At 43.6% G+C, this 23,494-nt stretch overlaps 1 protein-coding gene across 2 annotated transcripts in view; it reads left to right on the forward strand.

Moving 5' to 3' along the window:
• Nucleotides 1–21,425, forward strand: part of LOC146635634 (F-box/WD repeat-containing protein 7-like) — a 43,745-nt gene extending 22,320 nt beyond the window's left edge. Inside the window, exons 1-13 of one of the 2 annotated variants that reach the window (XM_085348255.1) lie at nt 4,217–4,463; nt 9,233–9,315; nt 10,533–10,668; nt 11,243–11,377; nt 11,475–11,598; nt 13,007–13,134; nt 13,215–13,328; nt 17,803–17,984; nt 18,175–18,400; nt 18,495–18,561; nt 18,983–19,126; nt 19,921–20,070; nt 20,894–21,425. In XM_085348255.1, coding sequence (XP_085204381.1) covers nt 4,425–4,463; nt 9,233–9,315; nt 10,533–10,668; nt 11,243–11,377; nt 11,475–11,598; nt 13,007–13,134; nt 13,215–13,328; nt 17,803–17,984; nt 18,175–18,400; nt 18,495–18,561; nt 18,983–19,126; nt 19,921–20,070; nt 20,894–21,027 — 1,662 coding nt within the window. In that variant the 5' untranslated portion in view covers nt 4,217–4,424 and the 3' untranslated portion in view covers nt 21,028–21,425. Of the gene's footprint in view, nt 1–4,216; nt 4,464–9,232; nt 9,316–10,532; nt 10,669–11,242; nt 11,378–11,474; nt 11,599–13,006; nt 13,135–13,214; nt 13,329–17,802; nt 17,985–18,174; nt 18,401–18,494; nt 18,562–18,982; nt 19,127–19,920; nt 20,071–20,893 lie in introns of those variants that run through there. The other variant, XM_085348247.1, reaches the window with a different exon arrangement.
• Nucleotides 21,426–23,494: the final 2,069 nt, after the last annotated feature.

Here is a 23,494-nt window from a genome sequence, read left to right on the forward strand (position 1 = left end):
TTTGTGACACATGTCGAGCATGTTTCTGTGGAGAAAACAGAGCAGTGGAGGGATGAAAAAGACGTAAATTAGAAGCAGACAGCGGGAGATGCTGAATTCAAATTTATGACAAAATGGAAACTACGAGGAGGAGGAGAAAGAGAAGAATTAGTCCCAGATATAATGGAAGGAAAAGGTGGGAGGAAGGAAGTGCTGCGACACAAAGGAAATGAAGTGAGAGGCTTCAAAGCAGCAAGAAGAGATGAAGGGAGGAGGATTGACCAATAAGTGATGTGATGACAGAGAGAAAGAGAGGTTTATAGATTAGCAGGTCCAGAGGTTAAAGATCATCCGGGGTCCTGATGATTAAGGTGATCAGGATGGCTGTAGCCAGGAGGCGGGGTCAGAGCAGGTCAGGTAAATGACAGCTGCTGTGGGAGAAGCGTGTGAAGAGTCTGTTTGGGGATAAAGTATTAAAGTGTGTATAAAATCAGTCCAATCCTTCACAGTATTCAACACTAAAACGGACTTTCAAGTTTCAATGTCCTGTATTTAAGAAGTTTATAAGTGCTCAAAAAAAGCTGGGAAAAAATGAAGCGGCCGCCTCATGTACTTCTAAGGTGCTGTAACTTGTAAAGTTTTTATAGTCTCAGGGTGGCGCTGTTCCATGGCTGGATATGATATACTGCAAATGTAGTGTGGGAAAAATGAGTGGTTTCTCGTGGGGTGAGTTAGGAGATGACATTTAGCCCTCGTTCACGTGCAGAGATGGTCCATAATTACTCGCTTGGTGAACACCTCCATCCTCTGCGTCTGCATCGGTGTGAGTCGGAAACACTGGGCACTCAGACTGCTGAGCTGACTAAACCTGGCAGGTTATCGCTTCCTGTTTGACAAAGGTCACGACCTCTGGTTGGCTTTCGGAGCAGAGAGTTCACGGACCAGCAGAAGGATGTCTTGTATCGCTCGTTTTTCATGTTACTCAAAGCAATTTTCACTCACTATCCGGGAGCTTTCAGAGTCATTATTGGACAAAATTGCCGGCACAGCATTTGGTTTCAGTCGTCACTTATAAGCAGCAGCATCAGTTACTAAATGCAGTACATGCTCTGAGAGAGAAGTTCTGAGAACTCAGCCGGTTTCCCATTAAGTCCTCCTGTTTTTAGTCCAAAAATCACAAGTAAAAACAGCTCAGTGCCTCTTTTTTTAAAATAAACTGTACTTTTAGAAGAAATGGTCTCTCTGGACGCAATCAGGAATGCAGTGGCAACCTTTGTAGATTAAAGTAGCAGGAGACGGGCCACAAGCTGGAATACTGAGCATGCACTGATGATCTGTTTAGCATTGTTTGGAAAGTTTGTCTTTGATCAAGCTCAGAGCAAACTAACAGGCGCCAACATTATATCTGGATCCGGTCTGTAAATGCAATTAAAAAAGACCGAGCGTATCCCGCCTCACGTGTTAATCAGGCTCGTATGGGTTATACATTCAGGTGTTTTTAATATACAGCTTTTCCTCTCTCTGTCTGTGATACAGCCAAGACAACAGCATCACAAACTCCTCTGAGACTGAACAGAGTGTACGTAACCACCTCAGCGCTGATGCAGTTTGACCGGCTGCAGGGCTGCTTTGTTGGATTTACAGGTGTTTCCATTTTTCTGGATGCCAAGTTTATACAGCAACTTCCTCCGTGCGCTCGCATGTAATCGAGATAAGACGAGAAGGGAAAAAACAGAGCGTCTCAGGCCAGCAGGGTAACAAAGGAAGAGAGATCCAGAAAGGGGAAGATAAGGCAAGAAAAAAAAGCTCTACAGGTAAGCGAGGGGGAAGGTGTTGGATGTTTTGTCTCTGCAGGCAGTGAGTGAAAGGCTTGACCTCCCAAATTAACCTCCACCAACTCCCAGAGCTGCCTAATGTGTGTTTGTGTGCGCTTGCGTGTGTGTGCGCGCCTGTGGGAGTGTCACTCGACCTTCAGGTCAATCAGCTGTGAGAAAGCTGCAACCTCCAACCCCCTGCTGTGCCCATATGTGGGTGTGTGTGTTTGTTTATGTGAAAGCATGTCACATTTATTCCTGTTGCCTGTGTGGCCGTTCTTTCACAGTAACGTCACAATGTTTACAGTGGTCGGCTTTCAGCTTTGGTTCAGACACAGTTCTCTTTTGTGCTTTGCTGTTACAGTGATGGGTGACAGGGATCCGTGTGAGCCGAAAGCTCACGCTTCACACTTTGGATCCGTATGATGTCTTATGACACGTTCCTGAATAAGTTGTAGCCAGAATTTCAAAGTTCCCAGTCAGAATTTGAGTCTTGAACCCCATCTCAAGTCGGATTTCCAACTCACAAAGACAGCGACAGTAGTTTATTTCATGAGGTGATTGGGACATGGCAGCAGAGAGGGGATGTCCCTAATATGGGCGCCTCAGAAGCCCCACCCACCTACTGTTTAAACCCTCTGTTTACCACAAACAGGTAGTTGGTCCAAAAAAGTCAAAATGGCAGCAGCCAAAAACACCAACGCTGAAGCTTGAAAGTGTTCTGTGAAGTAATGAAAAACTTTTTAAATTGTGAGAAAAAGTCTGGGTATTTGTTTTTTAGTGCTACTTCCTGTAAGCGTGTAGATATATATTTTTAGACTGGTTTACTTCAGCTGCTTTGCTTTGAGACGTGGAAACAAACCGATTCATGGTTTTGTCGAGATGTCAGTTTTATGAACGGACGGCTCAAAAAAACAGTTTCACAAGATACTTTTTTTGACACTTGACGAAAGGGAAACAATTTCAAGTGTTATTTTAAATGAGCCAATAATTTTACTGGCCTGACCTATTAAACATCTAATTTGCTAATATGCTTATGCCACTTCATTAGGTACACGTTGCTAGTATAGCATTCCTGGATTTTTTTTTTTGTTTTTTGTTTTTTGTTTTGGACAAAAAACTCAGTCAAAAAAACGGTCATGTAGCCTTAACCACTGAGGAAATGGCCAATCAGCAGCCCACAAACAATAACACGGTGCACTGTTGAAGAAGGCGATAAAGGTTCACATATTTGATGCTGTGAGACAAAATCACCATTGTCCTTCTTTTCGAAATATAGAAATGGAAACTATGTTTTCAAAAGGAGTCTTTCCAGTGCTCTGTTTCCATGGTGCACAGTGCTGTTAATGTGTGGACAAAAGGCCAAAACTCATAGAAAAAGTTACATTTACCAAAATAGCTGTGTCTGTGTGGACGTAGCCTGTCCCAGCAGCAAACAGGCCAGGCAACCTTTTTTCCTTCATTCTTTTTATTTTCCATTGTGTTGATCCTTTGTGAATTGTAGCCTTGGCTTTGTGTGCTTAAGTGACAGGAGTGGTGCGTGTTGTGCTCTTCTGCTGCTTTAAGGCCTATTGTGTTGTGCATTCAGAGATGCTTTTCTGCATACCTTGGTGGTGAGCGGTTATTTGAGTTACTGCTGCCTTCCTGCCAGCGTGAAGCACTCTGGCCATTCCCCTCTGACCTCTGACATCATTGAAACCGTAGAGATGGTCGTGCGGGAAAATCCCAGCAGATCTGCAGCTTCTGAAATACACCCGTCTCGCTCAGTCTAATCCTACGTTTGAACAGGTCATCTCAACCGCATGCCTCAATGCACTGAGTGCTGCTATGTGATTGACAGGTTAGATATGTGCATTAACGAGCAGGTTAACAGGTGTATGACAATCAAACTAGTTTATTAATCCCAGAGGAAATGTGGTCAATTGCTCCAATTAAATACTATGATATAAATCAAATTCACAACACAGCTCGAATTATAAATATCCCAGTATATTACACTATTACACTAAATTACATGTGTGTGTTTGACACTGAGGTGTCTCTGCAGAGGACGTGATATTAATGGTGTGTAACTGTTGCAGTGTGTACCTAACGAAGTGGCCGGTGAGATATTTTTAACCATTTGATTCTGTCTTTCCTCCTGTTCGGAACCTTTGATGTGTGTCTGCGCTCATTAAAAACAGCTGCTTGTTTTCCTCTAAACGCTTTGGACTCAAACTCGAGTGTTTTCGTGGTAATTAGGCTACAACGACGATAATTACCGTGCATTGGACACGCACACTCTCTCACACACACACGGACACGCACAGAGGCTCCACCCTCCCTCTCACGAGGCACGGAGAGGCATGTCCCTGCGTGTTCCCGTGGAGGTCGAGCCGCATAGAGCCGGAGCGCAGAGAGGGAGTCAGTCAGTGAGTGGATCCTGAAGCAGCAGCAGCAGCTCGGCGGCTCCTCTCAAACTCATCGATTAGCGCCCCATGGATGTGTGACGTCACGCCCATTCTCGGATATCCCTCTTTATTTTTATTTTCCCAAATTTTATTTCCGGATTCATTCATTTGAACTTTGCAATATATATTTTTTCCACCCCTCGGGGCTCCGGGAGGCTCGTACCTACCGGAGGGGGCAGCCATGGGTTTCTACGGCACCTTGAAGCTCATCTTCTACAAAGTGAGTATCGATTAGAGACGAGCGGCGGATCGATAAGGGCGGTTGTGGTGCAGATGTTGAAGGTTGTCAGGCTCGTGCGCCGGCATGACAAGGCGTTTCTCTCACTGACAGCGAAATGCTTCGGCGGCGCGTGCGAGTGCGCGTGCGAGCGTGGACCACTGCGGAACCAGAGAGGGGGGGCATCCGTGTCCTCCCTCTCCTCCCCGTGTCACCCTCTCTGTGATTGATTATTGGTGATAGATTTTACTGCTCAGCCGCGGGTGTAACCTGTAAACGGTGACATAAAATCTAAAAATCTTATTTAAATTCTTTAGATTCTAAACTTCAGTGTCTAATATTTATTTCATGATTTATAGCTACAAACCTCAATAATAATTAACATTTTCCCTCCCTGCCCTGTGAAAATGCAGGTGGAGGAGGTGCGCTCCACGGTAAACTCCTCAGTGTTGGTCCCATATGGTTTATTAAACCTTCACAAAGTGACTTGTGCTCCTTGAAATGAGTGATGTTTTGCAGTACAGCTGCTGTGATCTGTGTTGTTTGGCTTAGATTTTTCTGCCTAAACCCACAAAAGTCATATTGTTCATATTTAACATAAATACAGGAGTGCATTTCACTGTACTGTCATGTAAATAGACCCCTTTTTGGCAGGTGAGACTTGAGTTACATTTTTTTAGTCGGCCCTAACGTCAATATCTATGTTTGTTCCTCTTTCAGGCACAAAACCTTATGAAGGTGACATTTTTCCTCCCTGCACTGTGAAAATGCAGACAAAAGGTGGTTTAGTCCACTGTGCAAGTGCTCAGTTCTGCCTTAATGTTGTCAAACGCCACCATTTTGGGCCAGTAGGGTTTAATAAAGGTTGGAAAAAGTACTTTAAATCAAATTAACCTCAAACTGCAAGATGAAAACGTAAAAACCTGACACCTCCTGCCCTTTGTAAATCTGGGATGTTTTACAGTACAGCTGTGATAATCTCTAGCAGCTGTGCTATTTGGCTCATAAATGCTGGGTAAGCCCTGAAAAGTGACATTTCTTCCTCCCTGTACTCTGAGGCACAATTAAATTCAGGGCACTTTACTCTGCACGTGGTAAAAGTGCAATTTTACAGGTCAAATGTGATTTCTTAAAGGTGAAACGCATACGATTGCAGAGAGAACTTCATAGAATGACACCTTGCAAACTTTCTTTCCCCCCGAAAAATAAGGAAGGCTGACAGTAGCTGATATAATTTGCTTTGTTTGGCTTAAATTTCTCAAAATTGGCTCTTTCTTTCTTCCACGAACCTTCAAATACCGTCACACTCAGCTTTGTTTGCCTCATATACGCTGGTTAAACGAGGAAAAAAAAAGTCTGTACTCGTTGTTGGTGCTGCGAGCCACAGGAATGAAACCTTGACAGTAACTTTTCTTTCTCCCGACACTGTGAAAACAAACAAAGGTGGAGCCTTTCACTGCACAGGCATGTCAGTGTCAGTATTCTGCCATATCTGTGGTCAGATACGAGAGAAAAACACATGAAATCAACTCCAGTCGGGATCAAGGTGAGGATCCAAATGACAATAAAATCACGTCAATATTAAAATTTAAAGGAAACTGTATCACTAAACCTCCTCAAAAGACAGATAATGTAAAGCACAGCTGCTGTGAGACACATTGTTAGGTTCAGTCTGTATAAAACACCAGAATTCACATTGAAATCAAGCTAACGCTGAGTGTGTTATGGTCAGTCACATCTTCTGTTACTGACCACAGGAATGAAGCCTTAGAAACTGACACTGCTTCTTCTCTGAAAACACAAATGAATGAAGTCTTTCTACTGAGCAGCCGGGTCAGCATGTGGGGTTTAATACAGGTCAAAATTCATTTCAGTCAAGCTTCACTTTAGTGCTTAGTAGCTAAGTGCTTGGTTAAGACTACAAGATTAAAACCTTGAAAGTGTTTGACAAAACATTGGACATGAGCTAAAATGCCAACTCAAACTAATCTGTAGTGTTTACCTGTTTATCCTTTAATCTGCAAACAGCAACAGTTAGAAACTGTTTATATTTTATGTAAATATTTATATTGGTCCCAACGCTACCATGTAAACTTTGTGTTCCAGACCGATGAAGCTTTTTATGAACAGATATTATCTATTAACGTGAATTAAGAGGATACAAGGCTTTCATGTCTAATGCTAATTTGTCTTGTTGGCTTCAAACCACAGCAGCAGAAAGTTAAAAACGGCTATTTGCCTCCATCCAGGAGTGGAAAACAAAAGTAATTGATTAAACGGATACGTGACTTCTACATCAAATGCTCATTTATCGTCACAGCTTCAAACTGAAGGATTGAAAGCTTAGAAATCCATTTTTTCACAGTTCACGTTTAAAATGGTGTTTAAAATGATCAGTATCCATGGCGATCAATTAAACACAGAATTGTTTTTTGTCTCCTTAATGGCCGTGTAATTATTTTTAAGTTAAAAAGATGTTTCAAAGAAGAAAATCTAAAACTAAAAATAATTGTAAAATACAATGCTCTTTTAAATTGACAGTTTTATCTGTAACATGGCTGCATAAATAGGACTGAGCTAGAAAAAGCTGCAGGAAACCTGGAAAATCTAATACAAACGAATTCAACTCTATTTAAATTGAATCCTTCACCTCGCTGCACTTTGAAAATATGAATAAAAGATGCACCTTAGAGACAGCAGCTGCTGTAAAACTGCAATTTGTGGAGGCAGAAATCTACTTAAAGTCAGATAAAACTTTAATAACTAGTGTTTGTTTGCGTTTGGAGCTTCAAATGGACGTTAGCTCCTTCACTATGTTGTAAAAACACAGATTATGGAGGGAGACTTCACATTAAATCCCGGCAAAATTGCACCTAGGTCGATGTAAGGCCACGGCGTATCCTCTTCTCATTATTATAAACTTGATTTAAGGTGAAGCTGCAGAGATACTAACCCTCCAAAAAGTCCCAGTTTAGCTTGATTGGGACATTTTTGCTGCTGAAGCACAGATGTGTCTCTGCCACCCACCCAAAAGCCAAAGTCGTCTGGTTCTAACTGTAAACACATTCTTCAGTTTTCCAGCCCCCCAAGGTCAAGTTTTTTCCTTTTTATTTTATTTATTTATTTTTTCCGGCTTAATCAAATCCACACAGATGCGGCATCTGTTATTAAAATCCAGCGACACAGAGTCTGAAAATGGAAAGCAGATTATAAGTTTATGTTAGGGAGTGAAGAACGCCCTCTGATAATCTACAATCTGAAATATTTACAGGTGCTTCTTGCCCATGTTTAATTTTGAACACACACAGATGCTATCCTCTGCATGTGTGTGTGTGTTGGGAGCTATTTTAGAGCGGCGCTGCACCGCTGACATTCCTCTGATTTTCTGCATTCCTGCGTTCATTCACAGCGAGAGACGCTCAGAGAAGAGCGAGCGAGAGATGGAGAGGGCTGATTCAGACCTCGCTTTGTCTAAGTTGGCGGCGTAGGTGTTTCCAGCATCTCTGCGGTTCAAAAGACGGCCTCGGGTTTATCTGCAGCTCTTTGATGATGTGGACTCGGCTCCAGCCGTTTGGTCGTCTTTCTGACCGCAGGGTCGACCCAGAAACCCACAAACATCCGTGGGAACTCCTCTAGCTCTTACTGCGCTGGCATCATGAGTGCAGACACTGGTTGCAGGCTAATATGAATTCGGCTGGCTCACATTAATACTGTGGAGATGATTGTGAAGATAATTGGGGCATTGCGAATGATTAGACCACGTAGACCGAGGAAGGCCAACGTTTTCCCCCACATGCCAAACTAAGTTAGATACAGTAAGTGAACGGTCACACACTGAAGAGCTAAATTAAAAAACAAACAAAACATGACACATTTGCTGAAATATGCCATGACCATGCTGGGCAGCGTAGTGTTGCAGTGGTTAACACTGGAACCTCACAGTCCCTGTGTTAGCTTTGTGATAGACAGTAAATAATGGGCTTTACGTCATATATAAAACTGTAAATATGTCTTGTCTATATTTGTTTTAGTATAAGACCAGCTGTTAGTTTGGTATTTGTTGTGTGGTATCTCTAGAGCTCCAGTTTGTTGTCTGGCTTATTTAGTCTTGAGTCTTACTTTTTACTGTGGAAGTCGTATCCATCAGCCTCTTTAATCAAGTAGAAATAAAATCCATAGCCGGCCGCAGTAGTCCTCAGTGTGTCCTGATCTTTTCCAGTTGTTGGAAATGGTCTTTGTGTGGTTTGTTTTGTCTGTGCAGATTTGAAGTCATTAGCTTTGTTCTCGTCCCATGCTTTAGGGACATATACAATATAAATGTCTTCTGCTTTTGTTTTTCTGTGCTGATGCTGAACTTCTAGCTGCGCGTGTTTATTTTAGCTGATTTCCGCTGAGGAAGGATACGGTCAGATTAACCAGTTTTTTTTGGCCCTTGGGTAAAAACTGCTATTGCAGCCAGAGCTCCTGTGGCGTTTGAAGTGGTTTGTGGAGAAGTTAAAGCTTTTTAAAAAGGTTTTTCACATGGAGAGTCTTTATTCTTTATGACGCGCAACCTCACCATTACCTGATCAGACGGATCAGGTAATGATCTGACAGACTTATTTTATGGTATTTGCAAATAATCAAATCACCAGCGTGCAGCAAAGTGGGGCTTTGGGAGCTCGGTTGGTAAATCCAATTAGTTTGGCCTACAAAGCTCCATTTGGCTCTGTTGTTGTTCCAAAACGGGAGGGTTACAGTCTGTGATGGTTTCTCTTTTTATCTTTCATCAGATGAAGAGGAAGTTGGACCATGGTCCAGACGGCCGGCCGTTCCCTTCGGGGAAGAAGCACTGCAAAGGCAACGGATACCTCAGGTACCACATTTGATTTCTTAACGTCAGAACGAATCTTTTCACAAAACTGTTGAACTAAACTAGGAATACTTGGAACAACATGCTAATGTGCTCTAATAACATGAAGTGAACAAAGATCCTGTCACCGATTTACCTGCTTTGCACCAAAATGGCGCCCAGGCTGGAGCTAGTTTCACATGCAAACAAACACCACGTTTAAAACTGGTCGTCGATGTAACTGAACCTCCATAAATGTTAATCATCCGTCTGGTTTACACCCAGGACCCGTCGCTTCAGTTGCTCCTTCAAGGTTTTAATGAGTTGGACCCGTAACACGCCCATCTTACATTATTACTATTATTATTTGCCTGCTGCTGCACATTGCCCAATATAGTTGTTTTCGTTGCCAAATCACTGATAGCGTGTGATGCTGTGTGCATGACCCTTAAAACAGCACCCCACAGCAACACAAAATTCAAAGAGTTTTTTTCTTCTCTTTATTTATTTTTTTGTGCATTCTTTTTTGCTACAAAGCTGATTTTGTGCATTTTTTGCCCCTTCCCAAAAGCCCACACCCACTTGGTTTTTAGCTCAGCTCTAGCAAACATGACGAAAAGACGAAGTCTACCTGAAGCAAACCAAACTCACAAGGTTTGTGTAGGTGAACCTGGGGAATGATTATTGGTTGCCTTGGGCTTCCTGTATCACACTGATAGCACGGCGTCTCCTATCCATTCTGCTTTTGGCAGCGTGCAACAGTTGGCTGCTAACTCAGTTCTCCATTGCTCCCCCGGGCTTCTAGTTGCTCTCATCTGCACCTGCAGACATCCTGCAGCAGAGACGAACCAGCAAGACAGGGTTTACATTCAGAAACACCCCGTCGACTAGACCCGACACTCTGACTGGCGTCTATCTTCCCTGTGTTGGTTTTGATTGGTGATTCTGTCCATGCAGATTTTGTGACACAGTGTCCAGAGAAGTTAAAGTCATCGCTCTCCTAACATTTATGAATATAGCAGCCACAGTGGATTTGATCCAGGAATCCTTTGTATCGAATTTTAATAGCGAATTAGTGATTTAATTCGAATGTTAAATGGTTAAATTAGATCAGCTTTACCAGTTCAGAGCATAAACCAAAAGGATAAAAGAAAGGTGTAACATGCATGGATGGATGTTTTATGGGTTTACGATGGTAAACAGTCACATTTCTGCTGTACTGCTCCTGCATCTCTCTGCAGTCCATCCAGTCTGGTTCAGGCCACGCCCACCACATTCGGTGACCTACGACTGGCTAACGGACATTCAGCTCAGCGACGACGCGTCACCTCTGGTCCGCCACCCTCCGGCCTGCAGGACTGGCTCCACACCTTCCAGGTCAGCACACGTACAATCATGTTCTCTCAGATAATCCAGAGACTATATTTACACAAAATCCAACAAAGAACTTTTAATTAGCAAAATTTCAGTGCACAGATTATATGCACGTCCGAGCAGAGAGACACTGGTCCTGGTTCTTCAAGGACAGCAGCTAAACTGCAGCTTTTCTTGATTTTTGGTAAAGTGTGGTGTATCTTCCGCTCGCTACACAAACACAGTGGCAGAGTGCTGCTGCCTCCAAGCTGTTCTTATGTAACTAAAAAAACATACAAGTACAGACACACAAAGAGATGGGAGACATTTAAATGGAGGGAATAAAAACATGATCTCTTTGGAGAGACAGTTCAAACCAGTTTAGAGATAAGGGAATAAAAACAAAAAGTAAAAGATGACACACCCTGAAATGCACACAGAAGAGGAGAAATATAACAATTACAGTAAATACACAGGAAAACAAAGCGGTACAAAAATGTTAACACTTTATATGGAGGCACTTTAGTGGCAACAGTAAATGTAAATCTTTGTCTCTTCATCCTGTGCTAATGTTTCCCCTCGCTGCCTTTTCACACAGATGTGGAGCGGCCCTGAGCGGCTGCTGGCTCTGGACGAGCTGATCAACAGGTGTGAGACCAGCCAGGTGAAGCACATGATGCAGGTCATTGAGCCTCAGTTCCAGAGAGACTTTATATCACTTCTGCCCAAAGAGGTACAGCACAAAAGCAGTCCGCTCTGCTGTCTGAGAGATGTGGCCCCGTTGATGAGCAGTGCGCTTCAAATATTGTGTTTTATCACCGTGTTTGCAGCTAGCCCTGTACGTGCTCACCTTCCTGGCTCCCAGAGACCTGCTGCAGGCCGCTCAGACCTGCAGGAACTGGAGGACCCTGGCTGAAGACAACCTGCTGTGGAGGGAGAAATGCCGCGAGGAAGGTAATGACGATCGTCACGTTTTATTCAGTAAGACTTAACTTACGATTGAGCTCTTAAGAGACTAAGAGAAACCTTTTGCGTGGTCTGTGATCCAGAGATATTCACTTCACTGTGGTTGATTTAAAAAATGAACAAACTCCAAATTAAGAGCCTTGCATTAGATAAATGTGTATTGTCTGCTTGGTTAACGAAGCAGTTAATGTTCCTTGGAGAGATGATCATCTCAGCTATAATTAAATCATAAAAAAATGACTGGAAGTTTGACCATGAGAGGACCTCAGCAGCTTTAGCAAATCAAATTAAAAAAAAATGCAGAAAAGGCACCTCAATATTTAAATGATTCAACCAAAGACAAAACGAAGTAGATGGCAGTTTATTTCGAGGTTGAGGGTGGTAATTACATTTAAAAGCCCAGGACAGCAGCACATTGTTATATTAATTTCCTTCTGTTTTCTGTTGCGAGTGTGAGTTTTATCAGGTAGCACCTGAAGGCTGCAGGTGTTTTTCCACTGTTTTCACAGGGGAATATGGAAACCAGAATACAAATAGAGAGACGGGAACTTGCTGGATGTATGGTGCTTTCTAACCTGAGTGAAACATGCAAATACAGCCACACACAGTCACTGCACCTTCATTCAGCGCAATGCAGTGTGTGTGTGTGTGTGTGTGTGTGTGTGTGTGTGTGTGTGTGTGTGTGTGCGCGCGCGCGCGCGCTGAGATTCACTGCCTGCGCTCAGCAGCCATACTAATGAGGCTACCTAACGTTAGCGCCACACCGCAGCCATACTAATGAAGCCGATGCTGACTGCAGCTCACCAGCTTCACAAATAAGGCTAATTATCAGCTCCCCTGCCATACTGCCGGGATCGGTGTCGACGTTAGCAAGAACTCAGCAAGAATATAAATGCAGCTAACCTTCATTAACCACACTCATCTTACATACTAATGAATGTTGGCTTAAAGTTGGTCTACTTTAGTAAAGTCACAGTAGATGCTATTCCACTACACTACGGTGAACTTCAGGTATGGTGATGAAACGTAATCTCGCAGTAAAAACATTCCTGGATAGAAAAAAACACAATGAAGCATCATCGGTCATGGACTGGCCTCCCAAATATTGACTCTGAAGTTCATTAGAAATCTGTTTTTGTCTTATGATCTTTATTTAAATCTGCTCATCAGATTTGCTATTTTCCTCCCAAAAGGTGTGGCAACAACAAAAAAACAGGTTGATGGAGTGTTTTCATCACTGCGCCATGCAGGTGGGCGACATGGACACCTGAGTTAGTGAATGTGATAACTTAACCTAGGATTTTTTAATTAATATGCGCATCTGCGAGGAGACGGGAGAGACTGAACGCCCCATTTTTTAAATATATCCTCTTCTTTTACCCCCTCCCCTCTGCAGGTATATCAGAGTGCACGTCGTCTCGTCACAGGCGATCAAGTGCTGCAGTCAGTGAGTGGAAATCGACCTACATTAGACAGCATCGCATAGAGACCAACTGGAGGAAGGGGGACACACGGGAACCCATGGTAACGCACACACCGCCTCGGTTCAACAGCATCGGTCTGAGATGTAAATGTGAACTGATTGTCTTTAAATGTCTTTGCAGGTGTTAAAAGGCCACGATGATCATGTGATCACGTGCCTGCAGTTCAGCGGCGACCTGATTGTCAGCGGCTCAGACGACAACACGCTCAAAGTGTGGTCCGCCATCACCGGCAAGGTAGGACGCAACAGCAGAGACGGACGTATCGATTATGGGAACGATTGTTTTCTTTTGCTTCGACCACACGATCACATGCGTGTGTGTGTGATTGTTTGTGTCGCCTAGCAAACAAAGTGTGCGCTTTTATTTTGGAACACTGTGAAATTTCTAGAAGCGATGCTTTTATTATGAAATTCACACATTAAAGTACATACAGTGTGAATATTTCTGCAGCTCCTTTTACTCTGCAGGGCTGCAGGAGCTGTTTCACTAAAAAAAGTGAGGCTTTTATTTTTGCAAGTCAAATTCGGTACAAATATGACTTTTATTTTGTAGTACTTCACAATAAAGCCTATCAGATAAATGATTTAGCACCAACCTAAAAATAAACAAACCATATAGACTTTGACAAAATTAAGATTAAGAAACTGCCATCAAATCTTCTGTAAAGATGATCTAAATATTGCATAATCCATGAGCCCAAGTTCATCGAGCAAGAACAAGGATTTATATCTTCATACCCTGGGCAGCATTATTATCTGATAATGCTGTTGCACACCATTATCAGATCTCAATGTTTCCTTCTTTGGAAACCGATAATTGAACTGGGATGAGAAATGAAGGGTTTTGCTTCAGGAGCCAACTTGGTGTCTGCACCTCCATCAGGGGAATACAGGAAGGCGATGTGTATCTTTAATCTGTTAAAAACTAACAGAAACACTATAATGTGACATCCCTGCTCTACAGGATGTGAGGAGAGTGATGTGGAGTGCTTTTGTGTCTGACATAAACATGTGAAACCAGTTCAGACTAAAGAGTGAAACACTCCTGCGAACGCCTTCAGACCGGTGAGCAAAGCACATGGAAGAGCTGCAGGTAGATGCAGGTGTGGCTGGTTGAGCGAAAGATGAATGAGTGAATCTTTTGTCCTGGGCAGGTACTTGTGTAGGAGGCTGTCATCAGGAGGAAGTGAGTTACCTGTAGATCAAGTTAGCAACCGGGCGCTCATTCACATGTTTTCATACAGAGGAAGAAACACAGAGCAATTAAAGCAATGAGTAACTCCCTGGATTTGATCCAGAATGGCTGATGAGTTGCTAGACTTGCTTCTAGAAGGACTTTCGAGTCCACAACAGGTGCTCGAGTTCATGGACAAATTTCACTTCAGCCTGGAAATGTGAACATCGGGGTGCGACGAGAGGAAACCGTCAGTCTGTGGGCTTAATCGTCTGGAAGTCAAACATATGTTTACCACATTTCAAGCTCTAATTTCAAAGAATCAGAGCTCAAATATGTTTGGGTTTAAATTTGAAGCTATCAAGTGTTTAATCAAGGTGACCTTGAGAATCGTCAGTAAAAGACATTATCATGAAATAATGGGACTCCTGCGTGCGAGCTGCACTAACTTCAGATTTGACCTGAATAAGATTTTAATATGTAGGCCAGCGTGACCTAATAGGACAGTGAGAAGCTCAGAGTGGCTAAACGGACTAAACACAGGCGGAGCAGTCGTGTCAGTCGGGGTGTGTCGCTGGGAAGCTATTTGTGTACACACACACAGACACAGACATACACCACCCGAGGCATCTCTGTTTGAATACTCACATTTGTGTTAAAGGTGTAGAGAAAGTGTCTGTTTCTGTTGGCGTGTTTTTGTAAACCTTCCTGTTTAACACCTGCAGACTGTTAAACACACAATATGCAATCAGAGTGGATTCAGAAAGGTGACAGGCTCTCGTTTACCTTATTTCAGACCATGAAAAGCTCCTTAAATAAACAGGGAACATTGCTGGAATATAAATCCCTCCTTTGTCCTCAGAGAAAAGATGCCCGGACTCATCTTAAGCCAGCTAAGCTTTTGCCATTGTTGCAGATTCTCGGTCTACCCGCTGCACCAAGACGAGGATAATGTAATGTTGACATAAAGTGCAGCCCTCTCTGCAGAAGCCAAGAAGCTGTCTGATTGCAAGTGCACGTCCGTGCTGCAACTGATCATCTTAATTTAACTCTGCAAAATGTTCTGCAAGAGGAGGTTGTTTTACACCAAATAACAGTTTTATGGGTCCCTGCAGGTCCTTTTAAAATAGTTTAAAACCCTCCAAAAGTAACCATGAGCAGGATGCCAAAGACATCTTAGATTGTGCTGAAGAGATTTCAGCTGAAGTTAAGCTAAGGCCGGGCTCATGTAATACCAATTTGCTTCAGTCTTGTGCTCTTGATTTCCTGGTTTCAGTGTTTTTACTGTTTGCTCATCTTGTTTTATAAGGAAAGTCCACTTTAAGAAAAGGAGAGTAATACCAGAAGAACAATCCTGAACATGTTTCAGGCTTAAAACACCAGCAGACTGTTGTGATTCCTTCACCTTCACCTCCTCCGTCCTCTTTGCTCTGGTGACGCTGTGTTCCCAAGCCAGCTGAGAGCTTGTGTCCTCCTAACGAGGTGCCCAGGAGGCATCCACACCCCATCCTGAACCACCTCAGGGTTCCTGTCGGTGTGGAGGACGCCCCTGAGTAACCGAGCTCCTCAACTCTTTTCCCCTTAAGATGGTATTAGACCAACTCCCTTGTACGCTTAATGATGACTTCTGTCACCTGTACATGAATTTGAAAAACTTACAGAAGTCCTGTCGTCTTCTTTTTAAGCTCGTTAGACTACTGTGACCTTATGACCAAGAATCTACAAGGACGAACAGGTTCTGTTTTTTTTTCCGAGGACAGCTGTGTAGGCAGCGACCACGCTCACCTGTTGTTATGAAGTATGACAGAAACTACTCAGTTCAGAAAAGAGAAACAAAGCTAAATCCTTGTAAGCATCAAAGGTGGAAAGAGTTAAGCCTCAGCAAACCCGCTGCGTGGGACACTGCATGGCACGGTGACGTCACACAGTCACATCCATTTATCACTGCTGTTAGCCGCAGCAGCATTCTGCAGACCGACGGGCGTCGCCACTCAGACAAACCTCCACATCATGAGAATTTGAGCAGTTTCCACAAAGTTTCATCTTTTTCACACTGTTGCCGCATGTCCGTCTGTGTAATGTGTGAGCTGCTGGTGCATTGTTAAGACTGCAGTTAAACCCACACGATGGTACACTCACGTCTTTAACCGAGCTGCAGCATCAAAACACACAAAGTTGTAAAATGTGAGACATGCAGGACTGCGGCGGCTCACGACAGCACATGTGACGTCATTTTGGAAAATGATAAATGGTCTGGCTCTTATGCAGCACTCAAAGCTCTCCATGCAACAGGCGTTTTTCTCTACGCCAGAGTGCTTTGTGTCTGACATTCACACATGAGCTGCTCTACATGTGGCTCAGGCGGTAGAGCCACAGTTTGACATTAACTCTGTCGTGAGGTGCCGTTTACCATGGCTCGTTTCAAGAGTCTCTACCCCGCCTCTAAGGGAGAGACCGGTCACCCTTCAGAGGAAGCTCATCTCTGCTGACCCGTGTCATAACAGGAACACAATCACACACTCTGATGAAGCTCCAGTGTGTGTTTGCGTTCAGGGTTTGAAGAATTCCTGTCATTCATGAAATTCTGTCCTGTAAACCAACCAGCGCCTCTTACTCCAGCAACAATGCATGATGGGATACAATGCGTGGATAGTGACCCTTGGTTGTACATTACTCACAGTGAGGCATTGTGGGATACCTTGAGTGTACTATATAAACCACAGTAACCCTCGCAGGACTCAGTATGTGGTGAGAGATCGCAGACTCAGGTCGTTCATCTGGTTTCGGTTTAACATTCTTTAATCCGCCACACCTGCTTGCTCATCCGCCTAGACCTGCCTGTGTGTGTGAAGTCATTTTGTTCCCTGCAGAAAGAAAAACACACACACCCTCACGATGTTTTACTCTGCGGGGGTGATGAGGCGTGTGCGCCGCCGCGTACGAGCCGCTGACAGTCGTGTAGTAACAGCGAGCGCTCGTGTCGACGCCCGCAGTGTCTTCCTCCGTGTCCGCAACAGTTGCCAAGGCAAAGTTTTGCCACTGTTACCATGGCAACTATCGCTACAACACCCTCAAGGTGAAACTGCGTTTGTCTCTCAAGGCTGTCCATGAAAGTGGAATAAACATTGACTCACACGCGTTCGCAAACAATGAGAGAGACGTTTAATGTTCGCTGTGTTTGTGCAAACTGCAGGCTTTGATTGCGTTTAATTAATTTGATCCAAGCAGGAAAAACCCAGAATAACAGCTTTCATTGGCCCAGATAAGAGCAGCAGATTATTTCTTTATTCCTTTATCTTAAGTGAATGAGGAAGAACGTGTTGGCTTTTCTTCGACCTCGACTGTTCCAAATGCAAACTCTAATATTTGATCTTAAAGTGCAGTAAAAATGCAACTTTATCTGTAATCACTGGTCTTCATGTCGCATTCATGTCTGAACGTTTTCATGCGTTTTATCATTTAAATTAAAAGCAAAGTTTAAATTCAATCATAACACTGTTTAATCATCATGTATCCCTCTTTTGTTCTCCCTCAGTGTCTGCGGACGTTGACGGGTCACACCGGTGGGGTGTGGTGCAGTCAGATGGCGGCTACCACGGTGATCAGCGGCTCCACAGACCGGACGCTGCGCGTGTGGGACGCTGAAAGCGGCGAGTGCGTGCACACGCTTTACGGACACACGTCCACCGTGCGCTGCATGCATCTCAACGGCAACCGGTAACAGACTCACACACACACACACACACACACACACACACACACACACAAATTAATGTTACACATGAACTCATAGAACTGGGTCAGCGCAGCTTTAACAGAGATACAAACACACACCTCTGGTTCACCTTGACCTGATTGGCTGTCACTGCAGCGATGTAATGCCTCTCTCTCTCTCTCTTTTTCTCAGGGTGGTGTCGGGCTCTCGGGACACCACGCTGCGCGTGTGGGACGTGTCGACTGGCCGCTGTGAGCACGTCCTGACTGGCCACTTGGCGGCGGTGCGCTGCGTTCAGTACGACGGGCGCCGCGTGGTGTCGGGCGGCTATGACTACATGGTGAAGGTGTGGGACCCCGAGACAGAGGTGTGCCTGCACACGCTGCAGGGACACACCAACAGAGTGTACTCGCTGCAGGTAAACACACACACAGAGCTCTACATGAGGCGGTTTAGCATCTTTGAGCTCCTTGTTTTGGTTTTGACTCCACCTCTCCCACCCCTCTCTGCAGTTTGACGGTGTGTTCGTGGTGAGCGGCTCGTTGGACACTTCAATCAAAGTGTGGGACCCAGAGACAGGTAGACCTCACCGACTCTGTTTTCTCACTGTGAACCTGGAGTTATTTAATGAGTTTATTTCTGTATTCAGACACTAGGGGGCAGTAACTCTGGATGACGGGCTGTGTTTATCATTATTACTATAGATTTATTTTGCTTTACATATAACGCACAGGAACATAACTGAAACACGACCGCCTCTTTCTCTGTGATAAATGAAGAAAGAAAAACAAATATGGTTGATTTTTAATGGTTTGTGGCAAATAATGCAGAAAGCTGCTGCAATCGCCTCTTTTCACTTTTATCTAATTTAAACAGAATAAATACAGTGATGCTCAGAGCGCCCCCTGTTGGTGGTAACCTGCTGTAATCATATAAAATTTGCAAATAAAAATGAAACGCATGGGTGTCAGTCTAAGCTAAACGAGTGTCTCTTGTTCAGGTGGGTGTGTCCACACGCTGACGGGCCACCAATCGCTGACCAGCGGCATGGAGCTTCGAGACAACATCCTGGTTTCCGGGAATGCCGACTCCACGGTGCGAGTGTGGGACATCCGGACAGGACAGTGTCTCCACACGCTGCAAGGTGAGAAGCTGGTAACGTCCCTTAGAGGGAATCTGTCCGATTAAACAATGAGAGCAGCTTGAAGGTGAGGGTCGCCGTGGAACTTCTGCGCCAGATCGCTGACTCGGCAATAAAACAGGCTGACTCAAAAGTCCGCAACCCGCTGGGAGGAAGTGAGGAAACAGGGGGCATTGTAAAGGCTCTGAGATGAAGTGAATAATCATGTTAAGGTCTGAGGCAGAAAGTGAACCTGAGCTGTGGTCAGACTCGTGAGAAATAAAACAAACCACAGGGTGTTTGTTGCTACGAGTTCTGAGGATACTTTCATGCAAAGTCTGTGACGGCCTGTTTAGTCTTTTATGGTTGTGGATTTCACAGCGTTTGCTGTTCATCTGTTAAGCTCACATGTGCGGGCAATTCGAGCCACATGGATTTAGCCAGAAAGTACAGCTAAAGGGAATGTGAGTGGTTTCAAGGGTTTTTGATGACTGGATGAAAAATTGGACTCGCTGCCAGTGGTATTGAACTTTATTTTCTGGGACTGTAAATGTCCATGTAATTTCTCTCTTTTTTTCTTTTTGGAAATCTGTCCAGCAGTGAATATTTTAAGCAGCAAATATTTTAGAGCCAAAGAAGGAGGAAATGATTCAGTATGAGAATTTACAACTCAGTGAAATCAGGTTATATCAAGATGCACATGCTGACGCTCATATAAGAAAGGATGCATAAAGTGATACCGCTGAGAAGAAAGGCTGCTCATGTAAAGACAACTGGTTGAGGTCAAGGGTCACGGTGTAATGATGCGTACTTTTCAGGTCCCAACAAGCACCAGTCGGCGGTGACGTGCCTGCAGTTCTGTCGTGGCTTGGTCCTGTCCAGCTCTGACGATGGGACGGTCAAACTGTGGGACCTGCGGACCGGAGCTTGGCTGCGGGACGTGGTGGCGCTGCAGAGCCGAGGATCAGGTGAGGAGTTCGCGCCACCTTAGGTCGCTAGGGAAAAATGTATTTTTCTGGCTGTTACTGAGTCAATTCATTTGCAAAGAGGTATGTGGTGCTTGCTTTTCTGTTTGTTTGTTTTTGCTAGAAGGCTGCTGTGATTGCCATTCACTGAATTGTAGTGAAAGTTTGAAAATGCACAAACTGCAAACACAGGGGTTTCTTTCACTTTGAAGGCAGTCAGTCACTTTTTCCATCCTGCACAGCTGGAAACGTGCATGACAGCACAACGTTTAATTTGTAAGCAAGCAGCCTGTATCCCATTCGCACTGCACTTTTCACAATTTCACTCATGATTGGTGAGTGGTTTGCCTTCCATGCAGATTACAGGTTACCGTGGCGGTCTGCTAGCAACTAAATCAGTCACAGTGTGGTGTTCGGTGTAGCTCATATACCTCTTTGGAACCAGTTTCACCCAATCTTGTCAGAAAGTACACGTTTCTATAGCAACCGGTGTTTCCCAGTCCAAAAAATATACAAATTAAAAATGAATAAATTCTCAACTTCATCATCATATAAAATGATACAAAGAAGATATTTTTAGTAACTGACTCAATTATATATTATGTGGGTTTTTTGTAGTGTCAACATTTTAATGTGGAACTAACAAACAGATTAAATACATTCACATTTCAGTAGAAAAGACACTAAATGAACTGTAATGGTGCAGGTAGATGCAGTATTCACTCTGTTATTAAATATTAAGAATAGATATACGTACCTGAACTTTATTTATGTCCTCACCTGTTATCACATGTCTGTGGCTAAACCAATCACGTCTTTGATCCAGGTGGAGTCGTGTGGCGAATCAGAGCGTCCGACACTCGCCTGGTGTGCGCCGCCGGCAGCAGAAACGGCACTGAGGAGACCAAACTTCTCGTGCTGGACTTTGACCTGGACGAAAAGAAGAAAGAGACGGACTGAGGAGGAAGTGACATCATCAAACGCGGTTAAAGCCCAGATTTTTTTTTTTTTTTAAAGGATTTGGGGGTCGGCTATTTTATTTCATTTTTTTTAAAGAAAAGTAACAGAAACTCATCACACTTTGACTTTTTTGACCAAAGTCCTGACTGGATCCGACTCTTCTCGTCAGTCAAACTGATAGATGTGAATGTTACAGCTCGTCTCTGATTGGCTGGCAGAGGCGGGTGGATGAACCCAGTGTGGATAATTCAAACAGTGTGACTGATAAATCCACAAGGACAAAAAACATGGATGTAAATGGACAAACAAGTGCATTTATTTCAATCAAAATGGCCCAGAGAGGACGGCTTGTAAGAGAAGTGTTGGATTTCTTGAATGTATCCAATGAGAGGAAGAACGAGGGCAAACAATTTGTTTGTTTGTTTGTTTGTTTGTTTTGCTGCTGAACCAACAAGGAGGTCAAAGATGCTGTTTAACCAATGCAAATGTACCAAATCTTGGCAGCTGGAGAGACACGGGCAACTTTTAGAGGCAACAGCGATGAGCGATGTCACAGCATATAAACCAAACCTCACATTTAGTCAGTATTTTTTTTTAAACCATCACATTGTTTCACATTTATTCTCAGCAGCTGAGCCAAATTCTTCATCTCTGTTGCCTCTAAACAGCGTGTTTTGATCCTGCGGCAGAGTTACATGCTTGGTGCTTGGGATTCGTTGGAAACGGTGAAATTCGGGAATTAAAGCTTCTTTTCCCATCATTAAAAAGAGGGAAGACTAAACCCTCGAAACATGTTGGCCACAGGCACAGGCAGAGCCTCACATCTGCAATGGTTGTAACACTGGAAACTTTGTCAAGCTTTACAGAAACATTATTTTTAAAGAGAGAAAGGCGATTACTCTGGTTTACTGCACGCTAAATCACTCGCAGACGCACATGTCCAAATGATTTATGCCGCAGTTTTACTTGTAGTGCAACAACTTTCTGCCAAAAGCCTAAACATTTTCAAAGGGGTGGCACCGGCTGCTGCTCAGCTCTGGCATTAGCCTGTTTCTGTTGAGACACTGAAGTATTAAAGTGGGGAAAGCACAGGAGTTAACAGTTCAAAAGGTGGCTGACTTCCATTTAGCGCCTTCAGTTTCAGGGTTGTGGTTATTTACTCTTCGTCAGGGCTGGAGGGGGTGGGGGCTGCACACACGAGCTTTTGTAAGTACGGAGTTATTGTTGCTGTTAAACTCATTCTGTGTGTGAGAGAGGCCTTTTTTCTGCTCAGTATTAATGAGAGTCTTGAATGTTTTAAAAGCTTAGGCTTCGGTCACGCAGGCTTAGAGAGCAGTTGTTGATACTATGGAAACCTCTGGTTGCTAGGGGAAATTGCATATTCCCCTGACTGGTTGCTAAGTGATTGCTGACTGCTGCTAGGTAGTATTTTATTATATGTATCATTTTTCTTCCTTCTGCACACCTGTCATTCATTCAGCTGTGCAGAGGTTATGAACCACTTACCTGTTGTGAAATTGATCACGAAGGCTGAGCTGCACCACCTTGTGACTGTATTGCTAGCAAATTGTTGTGGTCACCCGTAGTTCGCTTGGAAGTTGCCAACTTGTCTGCAAACACTAGCCAACTGCTCCCCAACACAAAACAGAAAATTTGCTTCTTACTACGTACATTTCAAAAGCTTCAACTTTTATTTCGAAGGTGAACTATCTCTGTTTTCAGTTTGTGTTGTGCTTCTCAGTTTAACAGCTGCATAGTTGGTGATGTTTGCAGACAAGGCGACGCCTTCCTTGCAAACTACAGGCAGTTGCTAGAAACTACTCTCCAACGAGTCTGGGAATACACATTTTTTCCATAGCGACCAGTAGTTGCCACGGAATCGCACACCACTCTCTAAGACCTGAATGACTGGGGCCTCTCCTGCCTTTACACATAGCTGCTAACATTAGCATTAACACAGTTTTTAAAATAAAGAAGAGAAAAGTGAAAACGACCCTTGAACACTTCACATGACCTCGGTGAACATTTTCTGCCTCCATGGATAAAATATTTTTATACCTAAGTAATTATGTGCTTTTACTTTAAGTCATATTACAGACATAAAATAAAACCTGTTTTGTTTCTCATTAGAGAACAAAGCAGGTTTTAAAGAGCCACATTTATGCTCTGAGTCTGCTCTCCACATTATGTTTTCCAGCCACCTTTTGATGTCTTTCTATGATTTATCAGATAATCAGCATTAAGTCTGATCAGTGGTTTGTGTATATTTTTTAGGACATTTTTCCACCCTGTATTTTGTATCATTTTTCCCTCTCACCTTCTTGTGCAGGACTAAGCTGATTGATGAGGAGATGTTTAGCAGCCTAGTGTTAGCTACAGTTTTTGTTGTTAAACTTTCCTCAGACTGTGTGTTTATGTAAAGTGCACAAAAACTCTTTGACGTGCATCGACTTTATTGTTATTAGTT

Source organism: Diplotaxodon limnothrissa, linkage group LG3 (genome assembly GCF_057381915.1).
Source record: "Diplotaxodon limnothrissa isolate DT_005_m linkage group LG3, D_limnothrissa_male_GT1.1, whole genome shotgun sequence".
NCBI classification, from domain to species: domain Eukaryota; kingdom Metazoa; phylum Chordata; class Actinopteri; order Cichliformes; family Cichlidae; genus Diplotaxodon; species Diplotaxodon limnothrissa.